This window comes from Salvelinus sp. IW2-2015, linkage group LG16 (genome assembly GCF_002910315.2).
Source record: "Salvelinus sp. IW2-2015 linkage group LG16, ASM291031v2, whole genome shotgun sequence".
NCBI lineage: Eukaryota > Metazoa > Chordata > Actinopteri > Salmoniformes > Salmonidae > Salvelinus > Salvelinus sp. IW2-2015.
The window spans coordinates 22114138-22139367 of record NC_036856.1 but is presented as its reverse complement, the minus strand read 5'-3'; the positions used below and the strand labels follow the sequence as shown (position 1 = coordinate 22139367).

General features: G+C 41.4%; 2 protein-coding genes across 8 annotated transcripts in view; one reads left to right on the top strand and one right to left on the bottom strand.

Annotated features, from left to right (window-relative positions):
* The window catches only part of tbl1xr1a (TBL1X/Y related 1a), a 28680-nt gene extending 25075 nt beyond the window's left edge, over positions 1-3605 (top strand). For all 7 annotated transcript variants that reach the window (XM_024003628.2, XM_024003622.2, XM_070447600.1 and 4 more), the window contains 4 exons: positions 188-315; positions 619-784; positions 1019-1120; positions 1256-3605. In XM_024003628.2, coding sequence (XP_023859396.1) covers positions 188-315; positions 619-784; positions 1019-1120; positions 1256-1282 — 423 coding nt within the window. In that variant the 3' untranslated portion in view covers positions 1283-3605. The remainder of the gene's footprint in view (positions 1-187; positions 316-618; positions 785-1018; positions 1121-1255) is intronic.
* si:ch211-51h4.2 (uncharacterized) overlaps positions 3590-25230 on the bottom strand; it is a 114363-nt gene continuing 92722 nt past the window's right edge. The window contains exons 13-18 of the mRNA XM_024003621.2: positions 20342-20384; positions 6209-6323; positions 5441-5543; positions 5142-5211; positions 4814-4917; positions 3590-4738 (exon numbers count right to left, since the gene is read on the bottom strand). Coding sequence (XP_023859389.1) covers positions 4564-4738; positions 4814-4917; positions 5142-5211; positions 5441-5543; positions 6209-6323; positions 20342-20384 — 610 coding nt within the window. The 3' untranslated portion in view covers positions 3590-4563. The remainder of the gene's footprint in view (positions 4739-4813; positions 4918-5141; positions 5212-5440; positions 5544-6208; positions 6324-20341; positions 20385-25230) is intronic.

Genomic DNA, 25230 nt, shown 5'->3' with positions numbered 1-25230 from the left:
TGTTTTGTATATATCACTCTATAATTTTCTCTATACATTTCTTCATTGTGATGAATTCCACTCAACAAATTGTCAACCTGAGAAATAAACCAAGTATAAAACCAACCAAACATTCTTATCTATCTGACCATTCAGCGTTTTAGATATTCACCATCACGTTAACAATCATGTCATTTTATCATGCTAGATCTGGAGTATGAAACAGGATACATGTGTTCATGACCTGCAAGCTCACAGCAAAGAGATCTACACCATCAAATGGAGCCCCACTGGTCCTGGAACCAACAACCCCAATGCCAATCTCATGCTTGCCAGGTACTGAAACAGAAGCACTGCTGCGCCCTCTATGTGGGCATTCATTAGTTTGGATGTGAAAGCAGCATTACTGGCTGTGATAACAGCGGTGTGGCCCTGTTAGAGGGTAATAGACTGATGACTACACTGTTTCTGGGCCAGCCACAATGTATTTGTGCCCTGAACCAAAACTCTTCACCTGAATTGCCCCAGTTTTCATGCTTCTGAATTGGGGCTTTGTGTTTGAAGTCAGCTATGACTATGAACTAAGTATTGCTTTTGGGGAGGAGGCAGATCGATGAGTGTTTTTCCTGTTCCCTACAGTGCGTCCTTTGATTCGACGGTGCGGCTGTGGGATGTGGACCGAGGCATCTGCATTCACACGCTAACCAAACACCAGGAGCCTGTCTACAGTGTGGCCTTCAGCCCAGACGGCAGGCATCTGGCCAGCGGCTCCTTCGACAAGTGTGTTCACATCTGGAACACGCAGGTACAGTCTGACACTGTCTTGCTATCTACCTTGCACGGAGTGGAGAACTTAGTGATATTAGCTTCCTGTATAGTTATGCAGTTAGTTACTTAGGTCAGTGGTAGTGCTTATTTTGGAGACTTTAATTAGGCTTTCGAATGGATTTAAATCTAAGAAAGCTATGGTTTAGCCTTTGGCTTGTGGTTGTTGATCTGAAACGATAACACTGTCTTTGCTTCCCTTTCCATTCCACAGACTGGTGCTTTAGTCCATAGTTACAGGGGGACAGGAGGAATCTTTGAAGTTTGCTGGAATGCAGCAGGTGACAAAGTGGGAGCAAGTGCATCAGATGGATCTGTGAGTACACATTTCTTAGCATTTTCATATACTTCAGAAAACAAATGTCACCCAAAAAGTTTAAAGGGTTTATCACTCTGAGATATACAGGTCATAATAATACATATATTAAAACGCCTATCTCTTGTTTTTCAGGTTTGTGTATTAGATCTGCGGAAGTAACACTCCTTGTTGGAYGCCATGGACCGACAATGAATGTGTACATAGCCAAAATAACTGTCCCTGCCCCATGTACTGCTAGTCCCTCTGAACCATGGCCGGCCACTACAGACCAGAAACAAGCACCCCAACCTCTACACAACAGATTCAGGAGCAAGGACACAATCTGTGCAGCAAATCCTTCCAGAGACATTAAAGGGACACAGACAAAAACACAAAAAAAACAGATCCGTATATGTACCAAAATTTCAAAGCTATTTTGCTTTTTGATCTTTAAACCATCGTCATCAAGACAAAAAAAACATTTTAAACTTTGTTGGTAGTTCAGTCTCTGTGTACAGACATATCGGCTTTCCCGTCCTGCAGCAGGCAGTTAGGTTTTAAAAAATTATTCCAATGTTTAAGTTAATATTTTTGGGGGTCACAGCTGCATGAAGTAGAGGAGTCCTCTTTTTATACACACTCACAAAACAGTTCTTTAAAAAAATAGTCTTTGGTAGTGTGCGCTTTGTGGTTCAAAACAATATGGGGACTTTTTTTCAATTGTAGTTTTTACTGTTGACATCGGTCGTACTGTTGACATCTAAATGCAGTAGTTTTATTTCTTTCCTCTACAGGAGACATTGATTCTCCTGACTTAATATTATTACAAATTAACATTGGGTGCACATGAAAGAAGAGGCATTGTACAGCTGGATGCTTTAAAACCATTTTTATGGTTGGTTTGTGCACCATTGATGGCGCTAGAAAAACGTTCCATGATTACCCCTGGACAAAGCTGTACTGCTGTAGTTATCATGTGGAAACATCCAGTATTGGATCGCTTAAAGAAGAGAAGCAGACGAGTCAGTACCCAATGACTGTTCCCTCCAGTGTGAATGATTGGAACTGTGATGTCCACTAGACCTTTCACCAGAGTGCTTCCAATGGGCAAACTGAGGCCCCTTTTACAACATATAGCAAAAAGGGAAGACTTGCTTTAAGTTTTGTATTCTTCTAATGAAAACTTAGCTGATAATGTGATTCTCTCAGATGTTTTTCCAGATACATTTCATATTGCTGATGTATCACCTGTCACAACAAAACTTCCATTAAGCTTTTACTCAAAGTGGTTTACATGTTGATTAGGCAAAGTTTTCACTCAAGTCCCATAGACGATTTCCCAAACTAGATATTGACTGAGGTTATTTGGATCACAAACAAGCAATGCTGTTTTCAGAGGTAAAATAGAATCTTAAAGCAAGTCTGGGTGTTGGGCTAGGAATCAGAAATCATATGGAGTAACATGCACCATATAAATTATTTTTGTGCTGCTCAATATTGAAAAAGTGAACTGAATTTGAAGCATAACCATTTAAAGACATGCGACACTGTGTGGTATCACACATTCATGTAAATGTATCTTTTCAAATCATTGTGAGAAGAGAATTCCCCTACTGGACAGTAATCAATTGACTGTTAAATCTTTTTTGATTGACTTTCAACAATCTTAATTTGAAATGGGACACATCTGAATATTCACCGGTTACAGTCTAGATATCCTGTTAAATGTAGTGTGTGTGTTTTTTTTTTGTTTTTTTTAACAAAGCAAGCCAGTCTGATTTTACAGATGGCAGAATGAGGTTTTGGCTTGATGGAAATGTGAGGATCCATGGCCAGGATCCCTCGTTCCCCTGGTTTAAGACTTATGTTAGCGGTTTATTTTTTGGGATATCACTACACATATAGGGGCAGATGCATGGGCCCATATGAAACCTACTCCAGGTCTCAAAAAGCACTTTCAATTGAAACATTGAGGATGTTTATTATTAGAGTAGGTTTAATCAGGGTCTGTGCAACCATCCCATAAATGTGCATTTTATACAGAGTGTAGTCCTTTTAAATCTGTAAAAACTGTCTACTCTAAGTAGATTGCACCATCTGGACACTATTTATTATACAGTCTATGACAGTGGAAGGTTATTTTAGGTTTTCTTTTATGATAAATCTGCTGTCCTAGTGTCTGCTTTGCCCTTCATTTTCACTACCTGAATTCTAATCATATTCTTATGATGTGTATGTCCTCTGGACATTTTGTACTCTTTTAAAACTTTTGTAATTCATATTTCTTTGTAGCCTAAAGGAGTAAAATGTAAGATTATTGGAGATAATCAAGTACAGTATGTTCCAGTTTAATGATTTTTTTGGTTCCACATTGCATCATGAGTGCCCACACCCCACCCTTGGTTTCTCGAGTCAAAATGTGTTTTTGCAGATTGCATTGATCTGTTGTAATTTGAACCAGATCTGAAAAAAAAGTCCAGAATAAAATATATTTTGATATTAATATATCATTTTTTTATTGGATTTTCCCCTTGTTTATCTGTTTGTTCTTAAACCCCAAAGTCAAATGTGTAAGCTAGTTAGATACATAATACATATGTTAGCATTTGTGGGGAAAGAAGCTGTAGGCAACTTTTCAATAGTGAGATCCCAGACATCATGCTGTGGCATCATACCAGTTATTGGCTGTTTTGATGACGCACCAGTCTGTACATTTGATGTCTAAACTAAAATAATAGTGTAAATTCTCTGGTTATGCTGTTAAACAATGGATATATTGAGCTGTAAAGACTCCCTAATAGCATGCCTGCTGGTAATTCAATACAGCCCTCTGAAAACAATTACATGAAAACGAAACATAGACCTAGATTCAATTCAGATCAAGTGTTAACCTGCGATTACAGACACCCACATAGCGGATGTTTAGGCGATGTCGAAGGTGGAACTGCGTTCGAGCCATCAAATCGGTGAGCAGCTGCTCTTCCATCATTGTCACAAAGCCACACCCGCCCAAATCTCTTTAGAAGTTCAGAATAAGAAAGTGTAGGCTATATTCAAATTGAAAATCATGAAACTAAATAATAATCTTAATCAAGGTGTGGACTACATTCCAGTGTTCAAACTTGTAAACAAGGCTGCATGGAATTTATGTTATAGCAACTTCGTGCAGCCAATGGCAATGTCCACTTTAGGTGTAATGCCTGGAGTCACTTTTGGATTTGACAGCTAACGCAGTTCCATATCTGCCACCGCCAAAACAACCGCTATGCGGATGTTGACCAAAGCGGATCTGATTGAATCGAGCCATTACAGTACATMAAATAGTTGACCGTAGGAGACATCCCTGATGCTGTTAATGTTCAAGAGGAAGCTGCATGACGTCCATGAATAAGCAAATTAACACAGCATTGTAATCACCGCCACACGACTCCCAGGCTACCGTCCATCGTTCACAGTAGTGCTCAGCTCAGAGAATAGTTGGTGAGGAGAGGTTGGGAGGAGTGCTGTATATTGTGCTCTGCTATCTCTACGATGCTCTGGATAACATCGTAGGCCACAGCAAACATGAAGTAAATAGGCAGGGTCCAGTGGAGTTGGAAGACCCGCTGACCCACGGGCAGAGGCACAGTCAGGTGTCTGGGATGAGAGGAAGAGATGAGAACCTGTAGGAACTAGTTCTTTGTATCACTGATAAAACAGTAGCCTACTCACTGAAATCGCTCTGATCTGGAGGCTCGTAGCATCACAAAGATGAACAACCCAACTTCAGTGTTCAAAGAGAAAGACACCACTTTGTCCAACATCACCACAAATCCCTAGTTAAAGGGTACACATAAATATAGCTTGCTGTATTATCCTTATGTTCCTACATACCATAATAACTGGTTTGGATACTTGATTATCATAGCTCATTGGAATAGTTTGAAACAGCAATCAAGCACAAATTCCTACTCTAGCCTAGATCCAGTTAGAAATGAAGTGATAGGAACAGGTGACTCATTTTATTTTGCTGTAGCAGGAGGAAGAATGAGGCACTTACCCTTGGATCACACGACGAGACAATAAAAATGATTCCAAATGCAAGCAGAGATATGAGCCCATTGGCAAGACTGTCAAGGAGAAAAGACAACATGGATTGTTTGGTTAATATCATGAAATCAACTTAATTAGTCAAAGTAAGCATCCGGAATGCTTCATAACCTTTTCTATTACAGGGACAGATAAATATAATATTTTTATGGGAGTGGTAATGGTCAGCGAATGAGAAAGCAAATGGCCTGTGAAATCATCTTGTGACAGGAGGAATTCAAAACCAGATGGAGAAGTAGAATTGTATACCCTCTTGAACTGCATCTGTGGAAGCTCTGTGGTAATGTCCTCTCCCAGACCTTCGACATCCATTCCAACTTGGTGTTCCAGTGTGAGTTCACAAGGCCATCAACTGAAACAAAACAACCAAACACAGTCAATGTACCTACAAGGCACCACATCTACAGCTTCTTAAAGCTGTAGATTTATACAATTGTATATGTAAATACATGCAATTGGTATTTTTCATGATTGATATCATACTGAGTATTTTGATCACTCCTGACTGGAAGAAAGGAGAGATAATGATGCCACATAGCCACATCAATGAAAGGCATAATTGTGTTACCATGAAACGTGATTTATTGCAGATATTTTGAAAATAGAGATGTTATCCTGAATCATTTAAATGAGTTTCTCAGCCTGAGCCAACTTAACATAGGAAAATTATATTTTTTGTATCTCTGAAGATTAATTTATCATCTTATTTTCCTAATTTTCAGGCCTAAAAACATAAAAAACAAGTCCTTCTATTAAGCCATAAATAACTATATATTAACATTAATTTTTATAACCCCTTTACACAGATAAAACTGATTACCAGAGAACAACCGACTAGCAGAGAGATTGGTCACACAAGTACATCGTATATGAGGTTAGACCTTAATAGACATTGGTGTGGGTGAGGGGTTTGCATGTCTCTAACTCATGCTATCAAAAATGCATTCCCCCCTCTTCAGTGAACATTGCCATGCATAGAGAACAGCAAGGATAGAGATGTATTGAGAGGGAACATACTTGTGTGCTTCATGGCAGATCCCATCACCAGAAAGGACACTGTTATACTGATGGCAATAAAAATCTGGATCAGCTCTGCCACCCACGAGTAGTGACGGTACTTCAGACTGATTATCTGTAGAGTGACAACATGACATGTGGTTAGTGTTCTGTAACCTATAGGCATCTATCTAAATCATCCATTCACAAATGGATTGATGTTGGATATTGACACAAAGAGAATAAAAAGYAAATTACATTATGATCTGTCATTATTTTGTACTGGCTCTCACAATCCAAACACATATTCAAGTCCACACTAAAGACACACCTCTTCACACAGGCTTACCTGGATTCTCTGTTGTCTTAGCTTTTATCCTCTGTCTAATTCACTTAGTTAAGTCTGTCAGCATGTTTAGTGTTCTCCCTGGTAAGTCTGTCATGATGTTTAGTGTAGTGTTCTCCCTGGTTAGTCTGTTATCATGTTTAGTGTTCTCTCTGGTTAGTCTGTTATCATGTTTAGTGTTCTCCCTGGTTAGTCTGTCATCATGTTTAGTGTTCTCCCTGGTCAGTCTGTCATCATGTTTAATGTAGTGTTCTCCCTGGTTAGTCTGTTATCATGTTTAGTGTTCTCCCTGGTCAGTCTGTCATCATGTTTAGTGTTGTCACACCTTGACCTTAGAGATCCTTTTTATGTCTCTATTTTGGTTTGGTCAGGGTGTGAGTTGCGGTGGGTATTCTATGTTCTATTATTTGTATTTCTATGTMTTGGCCGGGTAGGGTTCTCAATCAGGGACAGCTGTCTATCGTTGTCTCTGATTGAGAACCATACTTAGGTAGCCCTTTTTCGGAGGCTGARTTTGTTTATGGCACATAGCCTTTAGCTTCACGGTTTGTTTTGTAGTGTTTATTGTTTTTGTAGGCATTTCCAATAATAAAGGAATATGTACGCTCACCACGCTGCACCTTGGTCCTCTTCCTTCAACAGCCGTGACAGAACTTCCCACCACCAACGGACCAAGCAGCGTGGTAAGGAGGAGCAGCGTGTTCAGGATTCATGGACATGGGAGGAAATCCTGGACGGTAAGGGACCCTGGAGGCAGGCTGGGGTGTATCGCCGTCCACGGGAGGAACTGGAGGCAGCGAAAGCAGAGCGGCAGCGTTACGAGGGAACACSGCTGGCAAGGAAGCCCAAGAGGCAGCCCCCCCACAAATTATGGGGGGAGTCACACGGGGAGTTTGGCTGAGTCAGGTTGGAGACCTGAGCCAACTCCCCGTGCTTACCGTGGCGAGCGTCGTACTGGTCAGGCACCGTGTTATGCGGTGGAGCGCACMGTGTCTCCAGTARGCGTTCTTAGCCCGGTGCGCTACATTCCAGCTCCCCGCATCTGCCGGGCTAGGGTGAGCATCCAGCCAGAACGGGTTGTGCCAGCCCTGCTCTCCAGACCTCCAGTGCGCCTCCTTGGCCCAGTATATCCGGTGCCTCTGCCAAGGACAGGGCTTCCTGTATGTCTCTTCAGCCTGGTGAGTCCTGTGCCTGCTCCCAGAACTAATCCTCCTGTATGTCTCCCCAGCCTGGTGAGCCCTGTGGCAGCTCCACGTACCAGACTGCCCATACGTCTCCTCACTCCAGTGATGATCCATGGCACGAAGCCTCCAGTGACGATCCATGGCGCGAAGCCTCCAGTGACGATCCATGGCCCGAAGCCTCCAGCGACGATCCATGGCGCGGAGCCCCCAGCGACGTTCTCCAGTCCGGAGCCCCCAGCGACGTTCTCCAGTCCGGAGCCTCCAGCGACGTTCTCCAGTCCGGGGCCCGCAGCGACGTTCTCCAGTCCGGGGCCCGCAGCGAGGGTCCCCGCACCAGAGGTGCCACCAAAGTGGGGTGAGCCAGTGGTGGAGCGGGGCCTGCGTCCCGCACCTGAGCCCGCCACCGCGGATAGATGCCCACCCAGACCCTCCCCTATAGGTTTTGCGGCCGGAGTCCGCAACTTTGGGGGGGTACTGTCACGCCCTGACCTTAGATCCTTTTTATGTCTCTATTTTGGTTTGGTCAGGGTGTGAGTTGGGGTGGGCATTCTATGTTCTATTTGTATTTCTATGTTTTGGCCGGGTATGGTTCTCAATCAGGGACAGCTGTCTATCGTTGTCTCTGATTGAGAACCATACTTAGGTAGCCCTTTTTCCCACCTGTCTTTGTGGGAGGCTGATTTTGTTTATGGCACATAGCCTTTAGCTTCACAGTTTGTTTTGTAGTGTTTATTGTTTTTGTCGGCATTTCCAATAATAAAGGAATATGTACGCTCACCACGCTGCACCTTGGTCCTCTTCCTTCAACAGCCTTGACAAGTGTTCTCCCTGGTTAGTCTGTTATCATGTTTAGTGTTCTCCCTGGTTAGTCTGTTATCATGTTTAGTGTTCTCCCTGGTTAGTCCGTTATCATGTTTAGTGTTCTCCCTGGTTAGTCTGTTATCATGGTTAGTCTGTCATCATGTGTAGTGTTCTCCTTGGTCAGTCTCATGTTTAGTGAACTTTTATATAGCTACTCAATTTAATGTGTGATTGTATTGCTTTTTATCCTGCTGATTATCTTATGTATGTAAAGTAACTATGGTTGTKTTGAAAAGCACTTAAAATAAAATGACACAATGTTCCAACATCATAGGAGACAACTAAAAGTTTGAATATGTACTTTGCAGACTAGAAACATAACAAAAACATCCCTTTTTAGACCTAGCAAGTGCTGTACACATTTGTTGTTCAGCAAGCACTATTCAAGGATCAACAAAATGTCAGTAACACCAAGAGGACTTTGGAGTATAATTCTACTTGAAATCTAACCCCAGCAAATCCAAAACACCCAGTCAAGCTACACATTATGCATAGTTAATAGGTGAGATGGATGAGGTAAGGGTTCTGTTTACTCAATTTTGTGTGAAACATATTACCAGTTTAATTTGTTATTGTACATATATGCGTGTGCATACAGAAGACATTCTAAAGAAACAACATGCAGTTTGAACCAAGCACCACTAGATGACACTAAAGATGTTCATGAAGAAATCTACAGGTAACTGCCAAACTAAAGGAAACACTTAAGTAAARGAGGGATACAAAGTATATTGAAAGCAGGTGCTTTCACACAGGTGTGGTTCCTGAGTTAATCAAACAATTAACATCCCATCATGCTTAGGGTCATGTATAAAAATGCCCAGTWGGCTACCATGGCAAGAAGAAGAGATCTCAGTGACTTTGAAAGAGGGGTCTCAAAGAAGCATAGTGCATGCGTCACCAGATCTCAACCCAATTGAACACTTATGGGAGATTCTTGAGGAGAGCCTGAGACAGCATTTTCTACCACTGGCAATAGAACACCAAATGATGGAATTTCTCATGGAAGAATGGTGTTGCATCTCTCAAATAGAGTTTCAGACACTTGTAGAATCTATGCCAAGGTGTATTGAAGCTGTTCTGGCTCGTGGTGGCCCAATGACCTATTTAGACACTATGTTGGTGTTTCCTTTATTTTGGCATTTAGCTGTATAATACTGTACATATGAAATTACATCGGAAAATAATAAATTGTATGTTCAATAATGTCAAAATCACAGGTTGATTCCACAGACAATACTCCCCTAATCCAAATCCCTGATAAGTGGTGATATGATAAGGACCTTACAGTGCAGGCCTCAACCCCTACCCATCCTATATGATCTGGCTTGATACGTTCCACATCAGCTAGCAAGCATTTATTGTCATGAATCTTGCCCTGGAGGCAGCTCTGCAAAGTAGTCACTTGCTGGCACATCTACAAAGTCATAAAATCAGATTTTAACCACACTGCTAACCCTAATGCCTAACCTAATCTTAATAAAGACCAAAAAGTTAATTTTTGTTTTCAGATTTTTTTTTAAATATAGACAATTTTGTCTTTGCAAATTATCAAATTGTATTTGTCACATGCTTTGTAAACAATGGGTGTAGACTAACAGTGAAATGCTTACTTATGGGCCCTTCCCAACAATACAGAGAGAAAAAAAGATAAATAATAATAATAATAATAATAAAACAATGGCTATATACATAGTGTACCAGTACCGAGTCAATGTGCAGGGGTACGAGGTAATTGAGGTAGATATGTACATATAGATGGGGATAAAGTGACTAGGCAACAGACTATATAATAAACAGTAACAGCAACATGTTAGCGCAAAAAGGATCAATGCAGATAGTCCGGTTTGCTATAGAGCTCCACATTAGAGGTGTTACAGGCCAATATATTGAGAAAAGTCACCTTGTCRCAGAGAGATTTACACGGTTATCAAAATGTCACCCCAGGGTAAGCCTTCACGAAACACAGCACTTATTTTAGGTGTTTCTTAAATGAATGGATAGTGGAAAACGATTGGAACCATTTCCATGTTTGACCACTAGATTTTATGGGTATTATGACTCATACTGTCGTACTCTATARAGTAGGTTAACTATTTAACTAACTATTTAGCAGCTGGTACATCTAGCGGAAATCGCTCAGTTCTGCCTCCAGGGCAAGATTCATGACAATAAACGTCAACCTGTCATCAGCTAGCGCTTACTGCTATCTTTAAAATGGCAGTAGTACATGGACTAGACTAAGAATAAGGTTAATATTCAAAGCCAGTCTGCTCTTCCTTCACCTTGCCCTGGATAAAACAGAGCAGAGAGCTGCGGGCCACAATGAGCCACTCTTCACATCTACTCCAAGGTGATGTTTGAAAGGCCACGCTTCACTTCAGGGACACATTGTGTTATAGCATTACAGGCTAAAACAGAAAGTGTGTTTGGGCGATAAGGAACAGCTCTGATCTTTAGAAGCAGCCCTCCAGGCACTGAGCAGACTGAGTTGAAAGACAGGGTTCTGGGTTTCTGAAAATGTCTATAACAATAATAGTAATGCAGGTTTTCTTCCTCCCTCTCTCCCACACCATGATGCATACTGTACATTTGTATACAGGATGTATGCTTAAGAGGCATAGAGTAACACTTTCAGTCAGTTTGATCAGTTGATCTGCAAAGTATTATGATTTCAATCATTTAGAGCATCAGTGCCCATACATTTACATACCAAAACATTTACATACCAAAACATGGTATGAAGTCTTGTCCATATTTTATGTAATTTCCTGGCATTGTGGAGGGTGGAAGAGCGAATGTCGCAAGGTAGTAGGTTTATGTCCCATCATAAAACCATGCAAGGACGTCTGACCAATACAGTACAATAAAGTACAGTACATTTGATCATCTAAAGAAGCTCAAAGGAGACCATAAACAACATGGCCTGCTCTTAGCCTTTTCTTCAATGTTGTGATTCATGAGTTCACAGAATCTCAGCCTCACAAACAAACACAAATGGATTTAAACCATCAGGGACAGGGAAGCAGAATAAACTGTTGCATGGCATCTCCTGCTGGGTTTGACCCTGATGGCATGGACAGAATACATTTTGAACAGCAGTGAAAGCAGCATTCTCCAAAACAAAGACAAACTGAATGGTGTGGAGTGCCAACAGTCCGCAGAGGGAAGATTGAACGCCTCGCTGGCCCTAAATTAGATCACACATTTTCTTGCTCATGGCAGTGTCTCACTGCATGCCCCAAGGCACACTGCTGGCCAGATTATTGTTCAATGGCCGGCTTTCTTTTGCCCAGACAGGAAACCCTTACACCCAGGAATTCTAAAAACATACAGTATTAGACAGAGAAAATAGTTGATTCTCAGAAACAATTGACATACCAAATCCAGTGTCTGTAAAACAAAGGCTGTTTGTTAAATAAGCAACTGACCCTAACCAGGGATAAACTGACCCTAACCAGGGATAAACTGACCCTAACCAGGGATAAACTGACCCTAACCAGGGAWAAACTGACCCTAACCAGGGAAAAACTGACCCTAACCAGGGAWAAACTGACCCTAACCAGGGAWAAACTGACCCTAACCAGGGATAAACTGACCCTAACCAGGGATAAACTGACCCTAACCAGGGATAAACTGACCCTATCTCAATTAAGACAAGACATTGCAGCAGCCTTAAAAACATGCCTCTTCTCACATGGTCCCAAAAAATCTCAATGATGTTAGGTATTGTTAAAACTATGGCATTAGCAGACTATCCAGAAGTTTGAGGAAAACCAAGTACTGTAAATGTTGTGGTGGAGACATTAAACTGGGAAGTGTGACCTGTAACTTTTAGTGTAGAGGCCACACTGGCAATGAAAAGACCAACAGGATCACCTATTACACCAGATTGACTGTGGATGCATCATTTATGTCAGCTTCTGAACTACATCAAATGACTTTATAACTTCACAAAAGTGAGTGCTTAGGATGTTTCCAAAAATATCATGCAGGAGCTTTATAACTGCTGATCTCTCGAGAGGAGTGAAATTATATTCATATTTGAGAAGCATCACATTCGGAAAGGTCATTTTAATATGCATTGTCTCAGACTAGGGTGTAAAGCGTCCACTAAGGCATAGTTTCCAACCCTCCCATCCCCTCCTGCCCTGGGTGCATGTTTTGGTTTTTGTCCTAGCACTACAGAGCTGATTCAAATAATCAAAGCGTGATGGTGAGTTGGTTATTTCAATCAGCTGTGTAGCACTAGGGCAAAAACCAAAACGTGCACCCAGGGGGGCCCCAGGACCGAGTTTGGGAAACACTACACTAAAGTATAGATAGAAACCAGAGCATTAAAAACACCTTAAATGAGTTGGGAAATAGAACACTTGAATAAGTTTCTCAAGATTCCTTGTGATAACGTGACATTTACAAAATGCAACTGTAGCCAAAGATTGAACATAAAATGATGTCTTCACTTGATTAGAAGTAAGTAAACCTTGCCCCTTAGTTTCTCACATGACTATGAATTTGGGGTAGGCTACTCTGAGCAAAGCTTACATTTGTTCATGGACTGCACATCAAACCGCCTCAGACAGCCTTTGCGGTCTACATTACTATCACTCCTCTGTGATATAAGTGAAATGGTTGAGCATCCCAGCTCAGTGGGAGATAAGGAATATATCTGCCATGTGTAGACTATGGTTCTAGAGTAAAATGGACCCAAAATAAGATAGATCTGTTGGAAGCGAAAAGTTGAATAGTCCTCCCAAATTTCATCTGGGGATTAATCAGAGTGAATTTTGCTTGAGGACAAGTTCCAAAAATGGAAAGCCCATGAGGTGTTGCCAGAATATGGAAGATGTGGCTCTCTGACAAATGGCAATGTAGGTGAAATTAAGGATCTTGAAACCATAAATACCACATAACCCACTTCTGCAGTGCCTCCAGTAACAGAGATGCAGACAAAGTTATACCTCGACTCAGGCCTCTTCATAACTCTGCGTAAATGCTCGCCAGTCGTCTTGAAAAGACAGTGGATCTGCTTCTCCCTGCCTCAGACAAGCCCAAAGGCTGTGTAGCTCAGATATATTTCCCTAACCAAGACTGAGATAACCTTTTGAGAAAGAACACACTGTGCGTCTTGCTGATGAGGGTCTTCTTTCGATTTAGCTGTCGACGTCAAAAGCCATTAGTTTCATATCACCTACAGGTAACTGCCAAAATTAAGGAAACACCAACATAGTGTCTTAATAGGGCATTGGGTAACTGAGCTACTAGAACAGCTTCAATATAACAACATTCTTCCACGAGAAATTCCATAATTTGGTGTTTTGTTGATGGTGTTGGAAAATGCTGTCTCAGGCGCCACTCTATAATCTCCCATATATATGAACCTAAGCATGGGATGTTAATTGCATAATTAACTAATCGAACCACACCTGTGTTGAAGCACCTGTTTTCAATATACTTTGTATCCCTCATTTACTCAAGTGCTTCCTTTATTTTGGCACTTACCTGTACATTGCTGCATTACTCAGGTAATCTAGATTGAAATAATAGCTATACTGTTCTAACCTTCATCAAAATACACAATACACATTCATGACAAGTCAATCTTTACTGGCCTTGAAACGTTCCTTAGGTGATGAGGAAGACCACTGTCTAGTCAGAAACTGTCCACCTGATCAAACTAAAGACCTGTATTTTCTCACAAAAAGAAATCAAGCACATTGTGCTACGCTATTTAATATGGCATGGTTTCCATGGGAACCAAAACAATCTCAGCATGAAAGAAGGCCTTAAAGAACAGCAACTAGCTGGGATCTCTCAAGCTGTTTTCAATCAGCAGCACACTGGATCACTTTTAAGGTGAGATAAATAAGGTAGAAGCTACGGGAAAACTATAAAGCATCTGCACATATAAAACAGATAGACCAGAGCCACAGACCACAGTGCTGTAAGTAATAGATGCTCAGGGAATGTCAAGACTTCAAAAAATCTTTCCTTGGATTTATTCTGTCCGTTTTGTCAATCTACAAATCGAGTTTCAGCTGTCAACACTTATTTGTAAATCACATACTGCATTGATGAATTCAAATAATTACCTGAAATATTAATCTAGGCTACTTTAAGGCCCTATGAACACATCATGAAATAACAACATTTTGGGGAAAGTGCCTGATGACAGCTGTCAATTTGTGTAGCTAAAATCCTACAGTTGTATAGTTGAAATCCTAAAACCTTAACCACATGTCACTGGTGTTGCGAGCCCAAACATGGTCTTTCTATTCGGTTGAGTTATTGACTTGACTTCTCCTCTGATGATGGTGGAAACATCCTGCTTGAACCTAAACAACAACATTTCCTATGGCTATGTCATAACAGATGATGACAGGTCCCATCATACCTCCTGCTGTCGCCTTCAGCGTTGGAAAATCTCATTAGGCTTCTCTTACGCAATAATTTGCATAATCCCTTCCCATATTTTGCGGCTTCAGACACTCAATCATCCGTAATTACATATACATCAAGGTTGGCACCACAGTGATTCGAATCAATGACTTGTATTGTTACTAAATACCACTGTGTGCATTCAGTAAATCAAAAGCTTTGTTGAACTCTGCTGTGATTTATTTGGCAGGTGGGATGGCGTGTTTTCCCCCTAACAGAGAGGGTCCTGGTGCAGCTTGATCTGGGAGCAGATGACCTCTGTGCTGGCGTCACTCTGGCCTGATCTAGTGGTTTACAGCAGAGGCGCTGCAGGGGGTTGGTGGTGGGTTGATGTACGGCTGATCTATGTGAGTGGGGGAGAACCAAAGTTCAGGCAACTCAGGCCCATGAGTGCACTTCAAAGTTCTCCCCAGCTCCCTTTCAAGTTTGAAAGTGAAGAGAACGCGCTTTGATTATCAATGTGGTTGTTCTGCTTTAGAATTAGTCCTAAAGTGGGAAAGAAAACATTGAAATGGTGGATAATGGACTCGGTAATGTGAAGACTTCATTGGAAATGTTTAAAGATGAGCTGCTTGGGGAAAAGGCCTTCATGAAGACAGACAGCCCACTGGGCACAGACGTCAATTTAACGTCTATTCCACGTTGGTTCAACGTCATGTCATTGAAATGACGTGGAAACAACATTGATTCAACCAATGTGTGCCCAGTGGGAGGGCCTTCATTTCACTACTAAACTGCTCGGGTTTTTAAGAAATGCTTCCTACAGCACCTTGACTGACATGATTTAACTCCCAAGTTGATACACATTTGGTTGAGTTTTGATCCAAAGTATGAATCAAATTACTTTGACAAAACTGGAACATGTTCTACAATGATCAATGATGAGGACACACAACTTGAACAGCTATAGTAGTATGCTACAATCCTCCGCAAAGAATATAACCTAAGCAGGAAGCCAGATACTTGTTCATCGCCAGAATCCCACTCTGTGAAAGCTTTTACAAGAAACCTCTCTWAAGATGCCTTATGGGGGCAGCCTTCTGACAGCTGTTAGCTCGAGCCGTTGGTGTTTTACATTTTCTTTGGCACCATATACATTTCTTCCCACCAATCAATATTCATAAGGTGTAGGAGAGGACTTAACTACTACTGAACATTGTTTTCATCATCAACTAGCTACCATCATTAATAATCAGACAAGAGTGACAGGTACATATGGGTTGACAAATCACAAGAACAGAACCGTCAAAGTGGAGGGTGTTAAATGGCTCTGTTTATGTAAGCCAGTTCAGTGCTATTGTGCTATACACTTAGTACCCACCAAGTGTACCAATTAGCACATTAGCCAAACCCTAGGTAAAGTAATTGCTGCATGTTTTCATTAGAGCCCCAGGAAGTCATTACTGGTTTATCTGAGCAGTTCCACTGTAAATGATTCAAAACATATCCTGATCACATCAAACCAGCACATCACCATCATAACCTATTATCTCGCCCTGTTCCGACTCACTGCACTTAGAGACATTGGAGGGGGAAAGAGAATCAGTGGAAACAACAGGCACAGGGACCGCACTGGGCTAGAGACAATCTCAATGCAGTCCCATTATCATACAGGCTGCGGAGGTTAAATTGGCTTAATTGTTTTGCAGATGGAACACGCCCAGCATGTTTGTTAAAATGGATAATAGCGTGTCATATTCCACATATTTGCCCTACCCCGCTCTGTGAGCCTGACCAGGCCAAGTGATATCARAGAGTCAGCAAGAGGTGGCAGCATGAAAACATGTAGCCTCCTCAGACATCCATAAAACATACAGTACAYTAGATATATTCACAAAGCTATGCGCAGTAGCAACACATTGAAACAATTCATAATTTCAATAAAGCCTGGTATCCACCTCAGGAGAAGTGCATGAGGATTACTGTAGCAGTGAATAATGTGAGGCAACACTAAGCCCTGTGTGCTGCTGAGGGAAGGAGGCTGTGTGATGACAGGACCAGTGGTCTGGGGAGCTGGATCCCGATCTCTCCCCAGAGAGGCTGAGTTACAGCTGTCACTCATACAGCTCTCCGCTATTGTGAGTTGCCACTTAATCCCCATGGGTACGGTGGCAGGTTGAGTATGCTGGCAAAGTAACCCACGCATGCACTCACACAGACAGAAACATACACAGACACTGTTCACACACACACATGTACATGAGCGCATGTACGCACACACTGTCTCAAACTTTCACATTGATCTGCTGTATTGTCCAGAGGAGTATAGGGAGAATCTAAGTGAGGCTGGGCAGATAAAGAACCACTGGGGAAGGATTAGGAGCAGGTTAATTATGAAGTCAGCATACAGTACTGCCCCACCACCACTAACAGGTTCAGGGTTCAGATCAGCCTCCTGACATTAGTGTCAATCCACCCTGAACCATACACTACACAGCGCTAACCCCTTCACAACCCCACCTCATAGCAGGCCACACTGCTGTGAGGTTAGCTCAGGTCAGACTCTGCTAGACAGGTTCAACCCCTGCAGATAAACTGATTGCATGACATTTTTGTTCCACATTAGGTAGAAACAAAGTGATGGTGAGACATTAGAAGACATGTAGTGTCATATAGATATACAGCAGTAAATCAGGATTCATAATCATGAATAAACAGCAACAATGATTAAACCAAAGATTGCTGACAAACGTTTGTCTCACATAACAAAAAAGGGCTTATGCAGTCACTGGTAACCTGAGTAGAATCTATTCCATCAGAGTATCCAGTCAGATGGTATTTAAATGTCTGTCCAGTTGAAGGTTATGTAATTAGGCTGTAGAGTGCTTGACTGCTTCATCCATGAGAGTGAAAGGAGACCTCTCATCTCTGGGGGACAGGGTAATACATCATCATTTAGCTGCAGGCTGCGGTCTGGCCATGAGGTGGAGTTGGATGACAGAGCAACACAACTAGTGGAAAGGATCCTCACCCTGATGAACCCAACGTGACTGTATCAAAACCTCTGTTTACCAACGGGTACAGCAGTGAGCACGCTGCAAGCACAGGGAAGTTTCTCTCAACAGACAGGAAAGGAATGTTAAGTATTATGCGACAGAAAAAAACGATGATGAATAATTCATTCTTTATCCCAAAGCCCAGATCTGGGAGACAAGCTGTCTCTCTGACTTTCCTTCTGGTGTTGTTGTTGTTTGCAGACGCGGGGAGATAATAATGTGGATGATGGGTTTACGTTTCATATTATCACAAAGCACTAAATGACACACAGAGACAATTGATCATGGCATGTTTGCATGCGCAATGTAAGCTTTTCAATAGTAACCTTCAAAGTCAAAGTCACTGGCTTTACTACTCATATCTCCTGAGCCACAAGCTGAATAAATGATATAATTTCTACATCCCATAGGTCCTATAGGAAATACAGGTACATCCCATAGGGCCTATAGGAAATACAGGTACATCCCATAGGTCCTATAGGAAATACAGGTANGGTCCTATAGGAAATACAGGTACATCCCATAGGTCCTATAGGAAATACAGGTACATCCCATAGGTCCTATAGGAAATACAGGTACATCCCATAGGTCTTTTCACTGGCTGTATAGGAGAGTGGGAAAAGGTCAATTTCAGTAGAGCTTAAAGCTCAAGCAAATTAAAGGGTTCTAGTGTACTTGACAATATTTGGAAAGATGCATACATTATTCATGTGTGATTCACATCTCTTCTCCCTCTGTGATGATGTTTAGAAAACAGGCCACTGGGATGACACAGAAAAATACATGTTTTTTATGCTTGAACTGCCACAGAAAACACCTCTCTCTCATGTGTATGTGTTCTCTGTGGAAGACTACCATGCTATCTGTGCACTCATCTCATTCCAAGCGTTACTAGACAAGCATTCTGTTTCTCTTCCCCACCCCATCTCCCCCCTTTTAACAATATATTGCCCTTGGAATGTTGCAGGTGCACTGTGATATTACAACTATAAAGCCATTTAAATYTTACAATTGGTGCTACAATACTATTGTGTATTTCTACAAAAAGCCATTTTGCTTGGTTGACATTCTATTTGCACACTGATACATGTTTGTGAGAGGAACACCACCAAGCCATTGGTGTTCTTATAGTACCACACATGTATTAACAGTTTACTACAGTTTCTTCTGCTCGTCGTCTACAGTACATTTCAAACAAACATATTGCATTTCTTCAAAGTACAAAACCGGAGGAAAGGTGTTCTTGTTTGTTGTCAAGACACCAAGTGTAAGGGGGATAAATGCAGGAGTCTGGCTGAGTGGTCTGCTTTGCTTGCCTCTTGTCATAATTATACTTTTCTTATTCACTTTCTATAGACCCCTAAAGAGATTGATGATTATACCTTTAATTCAACTTCTTTACCCCCCACACTGTTTACAATGTGATTTGGCACATTTATAACACCGGAGTATCCTTATTATCGATAATGATGTATTTTGGAGTAAAACTTAGTGGCTACCTGAGGTGCTATGAAAAATATTTATTTTCTTTGCTTTGAGGTAATGGCACCCATAAAAAAACAACTAGAGGGTGGTCCACTTCAAGCTATTCACATACAGTACCTTAACAACTGTACATAAAGTAACTGCCAAAATAATTGACACACTTGAGGGATACAAATTATATTGAAAGCAGGTGCTTCCACACAGTTGTGGTTCCTTAGTTAATTAAGCAATTAAAACATTGCTTCATGCTTAGGGTATATCTATACAAATTCTGGGCAGCCCATTATTTTGGCTACCATYGTTATGCCCCCATAGGATGTCAATGCCTCCATCCACAGGGCATGAGTGGTCACTGAATGGTTTGATGAGCATGAAAACAATGTAAACCATATGCCATGGCCGTCTCAGTCACCAGATGTCAACCCAATCCAACACTTATGGGATATTCTGGAGCGGCGCCTGAGACAGCATTTTCCACCACCATCAACAAAACACCAAATTATGGAATTTCTCGTGGAAGAATGGTATCGCATCTCCCCAGTTCCAGACACTTATACCAATGTGCATTGAAGATGTTCTGGTTCGTGGTGGCCCTATTAAGACACTTTATGTTGGTGTTTCCTTTATTTTGGCAGTTACCTTTATTAATATCCAACCAATGACCAGTTTTAGTGAACTAGTTTTGACCAGAAACATGTGATAGAGACTATAGTCTTTAAAATGTGCCTCTATGGAGACCATATAATGATGTATAACAGGCTGAGTATGTCAGTCCATGACCTTACATTCAGTCTCTAAATAACAGGGAATATTGAGTAACTCTGATGGGAGTAAACTCTCCTACCTTTGTCAGTGGGATTGTTGCAATCTCTCCTGCTTTCTCTGACCTGTAAGAAGAAAAAACAGAATTGAGATTTGTCATGAATAATATCTCCACTCAAATGATCAGTCAAAAAGTTTCCAGACACTTGTCATTGGTTCAGTTGTGCACTAATCCCTATGTTTCCTTATGTGTATCGACAGCTGTGCTATGAAATTGAACTCTTAAAAATCCGAAATAAATATAATTGCAGGAAAGAATGGCATTGGTGTTGACGTGTTACAGCCTTCATATTGCTTGCACAGGAGAATAAGGCATTGAAGAGTGTGGTGTAAAACAGCAGTAACCAGTGCTGCTCTACTCCCTTTTCCTCTGCAAACAATTCTTTTGTGCATTGTCCCCACATAATTGCGCTCCCAGGATGAGGAGGCTGATTCCTCTTTACAGTTGGCTGCACACATCTGCATCCCTTGAAACAAACTGCCAGACAGTTGCAGTGGCAGAGCTACTGATTAGTGGTTCACCTTTGGGAGAAATGGGCACAAAGCATCCGTCTGTCTAATGAATCGGCTGAGGAAATAGATCAAAAGCTCATCTGAAGGRTGTCCTAGATATACTTTTGTCTATTGCTTTGGTGATTTCTGTGGATTTCAATTAGTTACAAACTAAAACAGATACTTCAGGGTGGGCTACATGTATTAAGATAATACGTGGGAGCTCCGACATCATTAGGCTTTGTATGGCTTCTAAGGACTCGCTTTTAGCAGGCTGGATTTTCACTATAATTCAACATCAGTTGAATCAGGCTAATGTGTCTCCTGTTATGGAGTAGTAGGTACAACATCTCACTTGTAGTTTTGCACACAGTCACAGGAAGTGTCAAGCTGCCCATAGCGATTGTGTGGGGTGATTCTCCATTCACTTTTTCACATGTTAAGTTTCATAAAGTCTTCGCCTCTGGCTATCCGCTTTGTGTCTTTGAAATGCAAATAGATTTTCTTGGTAGCCAGAAGGCCATATTCTCAGGGATGTATCTTTATTTGGAGCAGTTACAGTACGCACAAAATATTTCTAACAGTAGGTTGCAGGCTATTTAAATCATTGGGGAGATTATGTTGAGAAGAAACTAGAAACATTGGTCTAAATATACCAAATTCAATACAATATGTGGTAAAACTATGAATTACTGTGCTTTTATTGTAATTGTAGTCCATTTTTCTTAGCAGCTATGTCAAAGGTAAGGAGTGCTGTATGGCCACTGTCAATTGTTGAGGACTGTACATTTCTACTGAATAGGTCTTAGTCACACACACAATCCCTCCACCCATTTATTAGCCGTGTCAGCTAAAGTATGTGTCTCTTTTAGATTAAATTGAAGAGAAAATCCTAAGTTTCTCTCAGTGAGATGCTTAAAACATTTAACTAGGGCTCTTGTGAGCGAGACAGGTAATACACTACATGACCAATAGTACGTGGACACCTGCTCGTCGCACAGCTCATTTCAAAATCATGGGCATTAATATGGAGTTGGTCCCCCCTTTCCTGCTATAACAGCCTCCACTCTTCTGGGAAGGCTTTCCACTAGATGTTGGAACATTGTGGCAGAGGCTTGCTTCCATTCAGCCACAAGAGCATTAGTGAGGTAGGGCACTGATGTTGGGCTATTAGGCCTGAATTGCAGTCGGCGTTCCAATTCATCCCAAATGTTTTTGATGGGGTTGAGGTCAGGGCTCTGTGCATGCCAGTCAAGTTCTTCCACACCGATCTCGACAAACCATTTCTATATGGACCTCGCTTTGTGCATGTGGGCATTGTCATGCTGAAACAGGAAACGGCATTCCTCAAACTGTTGCCACAAAGTTGGAAGCACAGAATAGTCTAGAATGTCATTGGATGCTGTAGCGCTAAGATTACCCTTCATTGGAACTATGGAAAAACCCATTTCATGACGCTCCAGATGAACAGTTCTTGTGCTGAGGTTGCAACCGAGGACAGAAAATGTTTACGCGCTGCGCGCTTCAGCACTCGTCAGTCCCATTCTGTGAGCTTGTGGGCCTACGACTTCGCAGCTGAGCTCTTGTTGCTCCTAGACGTTTCCACTTCACAATAACAGCACTTAGAGTTGACAGGGGAAGCTCAAGCAGGGCAGAAATTTGATGAACTGACTTGTTGGAAAGGTGGCATCCTGTGAAGGTGCCACGTTGAAAGTCACTGAGCTCTTCAGTAAGGCCATTCTACTGTCAATATTTGTCTATGGAGATTTCATGACTGTGTGCTCGATTTTATACCTGTCAGCAATGGGTGTGACTGAAATAGCAGAATCCACTAATTTGAAGGGGTGTCCACATACTTTTGTATATATAGTGTACTTAGGATATGATGACATCCTCCATGACTTCCTGTGACTCCGGTGCAAATGAATTTCTCCGGCTTTAATTATTTCTTTCTCAGGACGCCTCTGGAGCCGCTGTCTCCCTCGCCCCGGATTGTGTGAAACGTTCCGTGTCTGACCTCCAATTTTCAAATCGTTCCACAGCTTTGCTAAGAAATTGGATGGCCCACATTTTCAATCGAGCCCAGATACCCTCGTGGTTTTGTCCCCCAAGTCTTTGTCAAATTTTCTGTGGAATAAGCAAAACCAAATGTGGGCGCACTTCTGCTGACAGAAACAATCAGTGTTTGGGCCTTAATAAGCAGGCTGGGTATGTCAACAACATTGGATATTTAGTTCTGCCTACGCTATCATAAAGCCATGTCTGTCTGCCGAGTCCCAGCCTCATGAGCTACTGCAGTTCTGCACTTCAGGAGCTGAGTACAACAATCACTCCATGACCTTGAAGTAGAAAAACAATTTGGGTGAAGATGTGGGGATGTAATCCTTTCAAATCCCTCTGCAAAGGTAAGTAAATCCTGCTAAACATTCTCTCCCCATCAGGGAAGCCTTTCTCTTCATTACCCTCCTAGAGGCAGGATGATGTGAGGCTAAGGGTAGGGGGTGTTGGAGACATGGTAGCAGAGAGGGATGGTAGATTTAGGGCTAAGGGTTGAAATTTCGTCAAAACACTGTCCAAGCTGTCAGGGAAAAACACACAATACAACAAACAGGCCTGAATTTAACTACTACTGTACTTATGCTTTAAAGCCACTCATAAACACAGATACACACCATATGACATGCTGTTGATTTGTAACAAACAGCTGGATCTTTAATATTGCCACTGAGATGTCAAGGACAATCAAAACAACATTTGGATCACCGCTACCTCCACACATACACACAGGGAAAAGTGCATCTGCTTGGTAAATATAGACAGTTATGATTCCAGTTGTTTTATTGCGTGTTCTCCATGTGCTAGCAGACTGTTTGCYTGGTGTAAGAATAGCTGATCCTCATTACAGTGATTGGCAGACACTGGCCTTTAGGGGGCACTGTTGCTCTCTGTAAGCACCAATACCAACATGCTACAGAGCATAAGACACCTGTCAATAGCATTCAGAGCCATTTTGAGCAAAAATACAAACAAAACTTTTCAAATGGATGACTGATGAACAATACATTTGACTGAGAAATAAATTAATTATATTGAATATAGTTATTATATTGAAAATAACAGTTTTGCAAGTCAACATGATCCAAATGGCAGAATACCATACAGGTGGGGTTCCTGTTAAAACCTCCCTTTACAACTGAATTGATACAACTGATTTTATACTATTGACATGTTTGTGAGTGTTTACGTATAAGAGGCCCTGTCTTTGACCTATGCATGACCTATGCATAAATAGACAGTAGCGATATCATGACTTCAAACAATACTCTTGAGCCACTTTGCTTTACATTAACTTTACCAGACAAGCAGTGCTCTATACATGTAAATCCCTTCTCTTTACCAATTGACTGCTAGTTTTAAGTTAGTACAAGCTGCTTGCATGTTACAGCATTGGTGTGTGGATTGGTTGTGAGAATTCCCCTACTTTGAATGTAATGTTGTTGGGGACTTTCCACCAGAGCATTGACAGTCAGTGGAAATGAAGCAGGACTGGAGGGGAATACATTTCCTCATTATCTTTTACCTCTGAGGCAAACCCTGACACTTGGTCTCCAACCAACCCCAGGGGTGTGCTATTCCCCAACCTTACACAAACAACACTGAATAATTAATCTTAATCTTGCCTGATATATAATACATCCAGCCATCTGCCCACATGCTCTCATATATAGATGAAAGCAGGACTTAAGAATATAAATACATACAACCCTGTATGGATTGTAAAATGGCTTGAGTGTCAGAGAGCTGGCTGAATCATCGAGCCTGAGGAACTAGAAGAAGTCGACTGGGCACATCACATCTTATGCCTTCAACCATGAAGAGAGGAAGAATACAGAAACAAAAACATTCTGTGTACACTCTCTTTCTGCTTAACTTGTTTTCATTGCCTAATTTATGTCTTGGTGCAAACTGCCACAAACCCAGGCCTGGCCACACAAGTTACCAGGGGAGAAAATGCACCAAGACTATGCAGTATTAAACTATCATCACAGTTTCCATGGAAATCAAATTAAAATTTAAAAAAGGATATAAAAAGCAAGGAAGACCAAGGCACTTTTCATACAATTAAAATGCCTTTATTTGTATTGCAATTTCAATGGAACAAAGATTTTAAAACTCAATTTGGCAGCATGGCCTTCATCTGAAATACAGAGTTTTAAAATCTTTGTTCCATTGAACATGCCCATACAAATAAAGGCATTTTAATTATATGAAAGGTGTCTTGGTCCTCCTTTCCTTTTGATGACCAATTTAACCCTTTTACCAAAGAGCTCCTTCTATCTACAAAAATCTACTGTGTACCCTAGAAGTGTTCCCTTCAAAATAAAATAAAAGTAATACACTTGGAAGAATTGTTTCGTA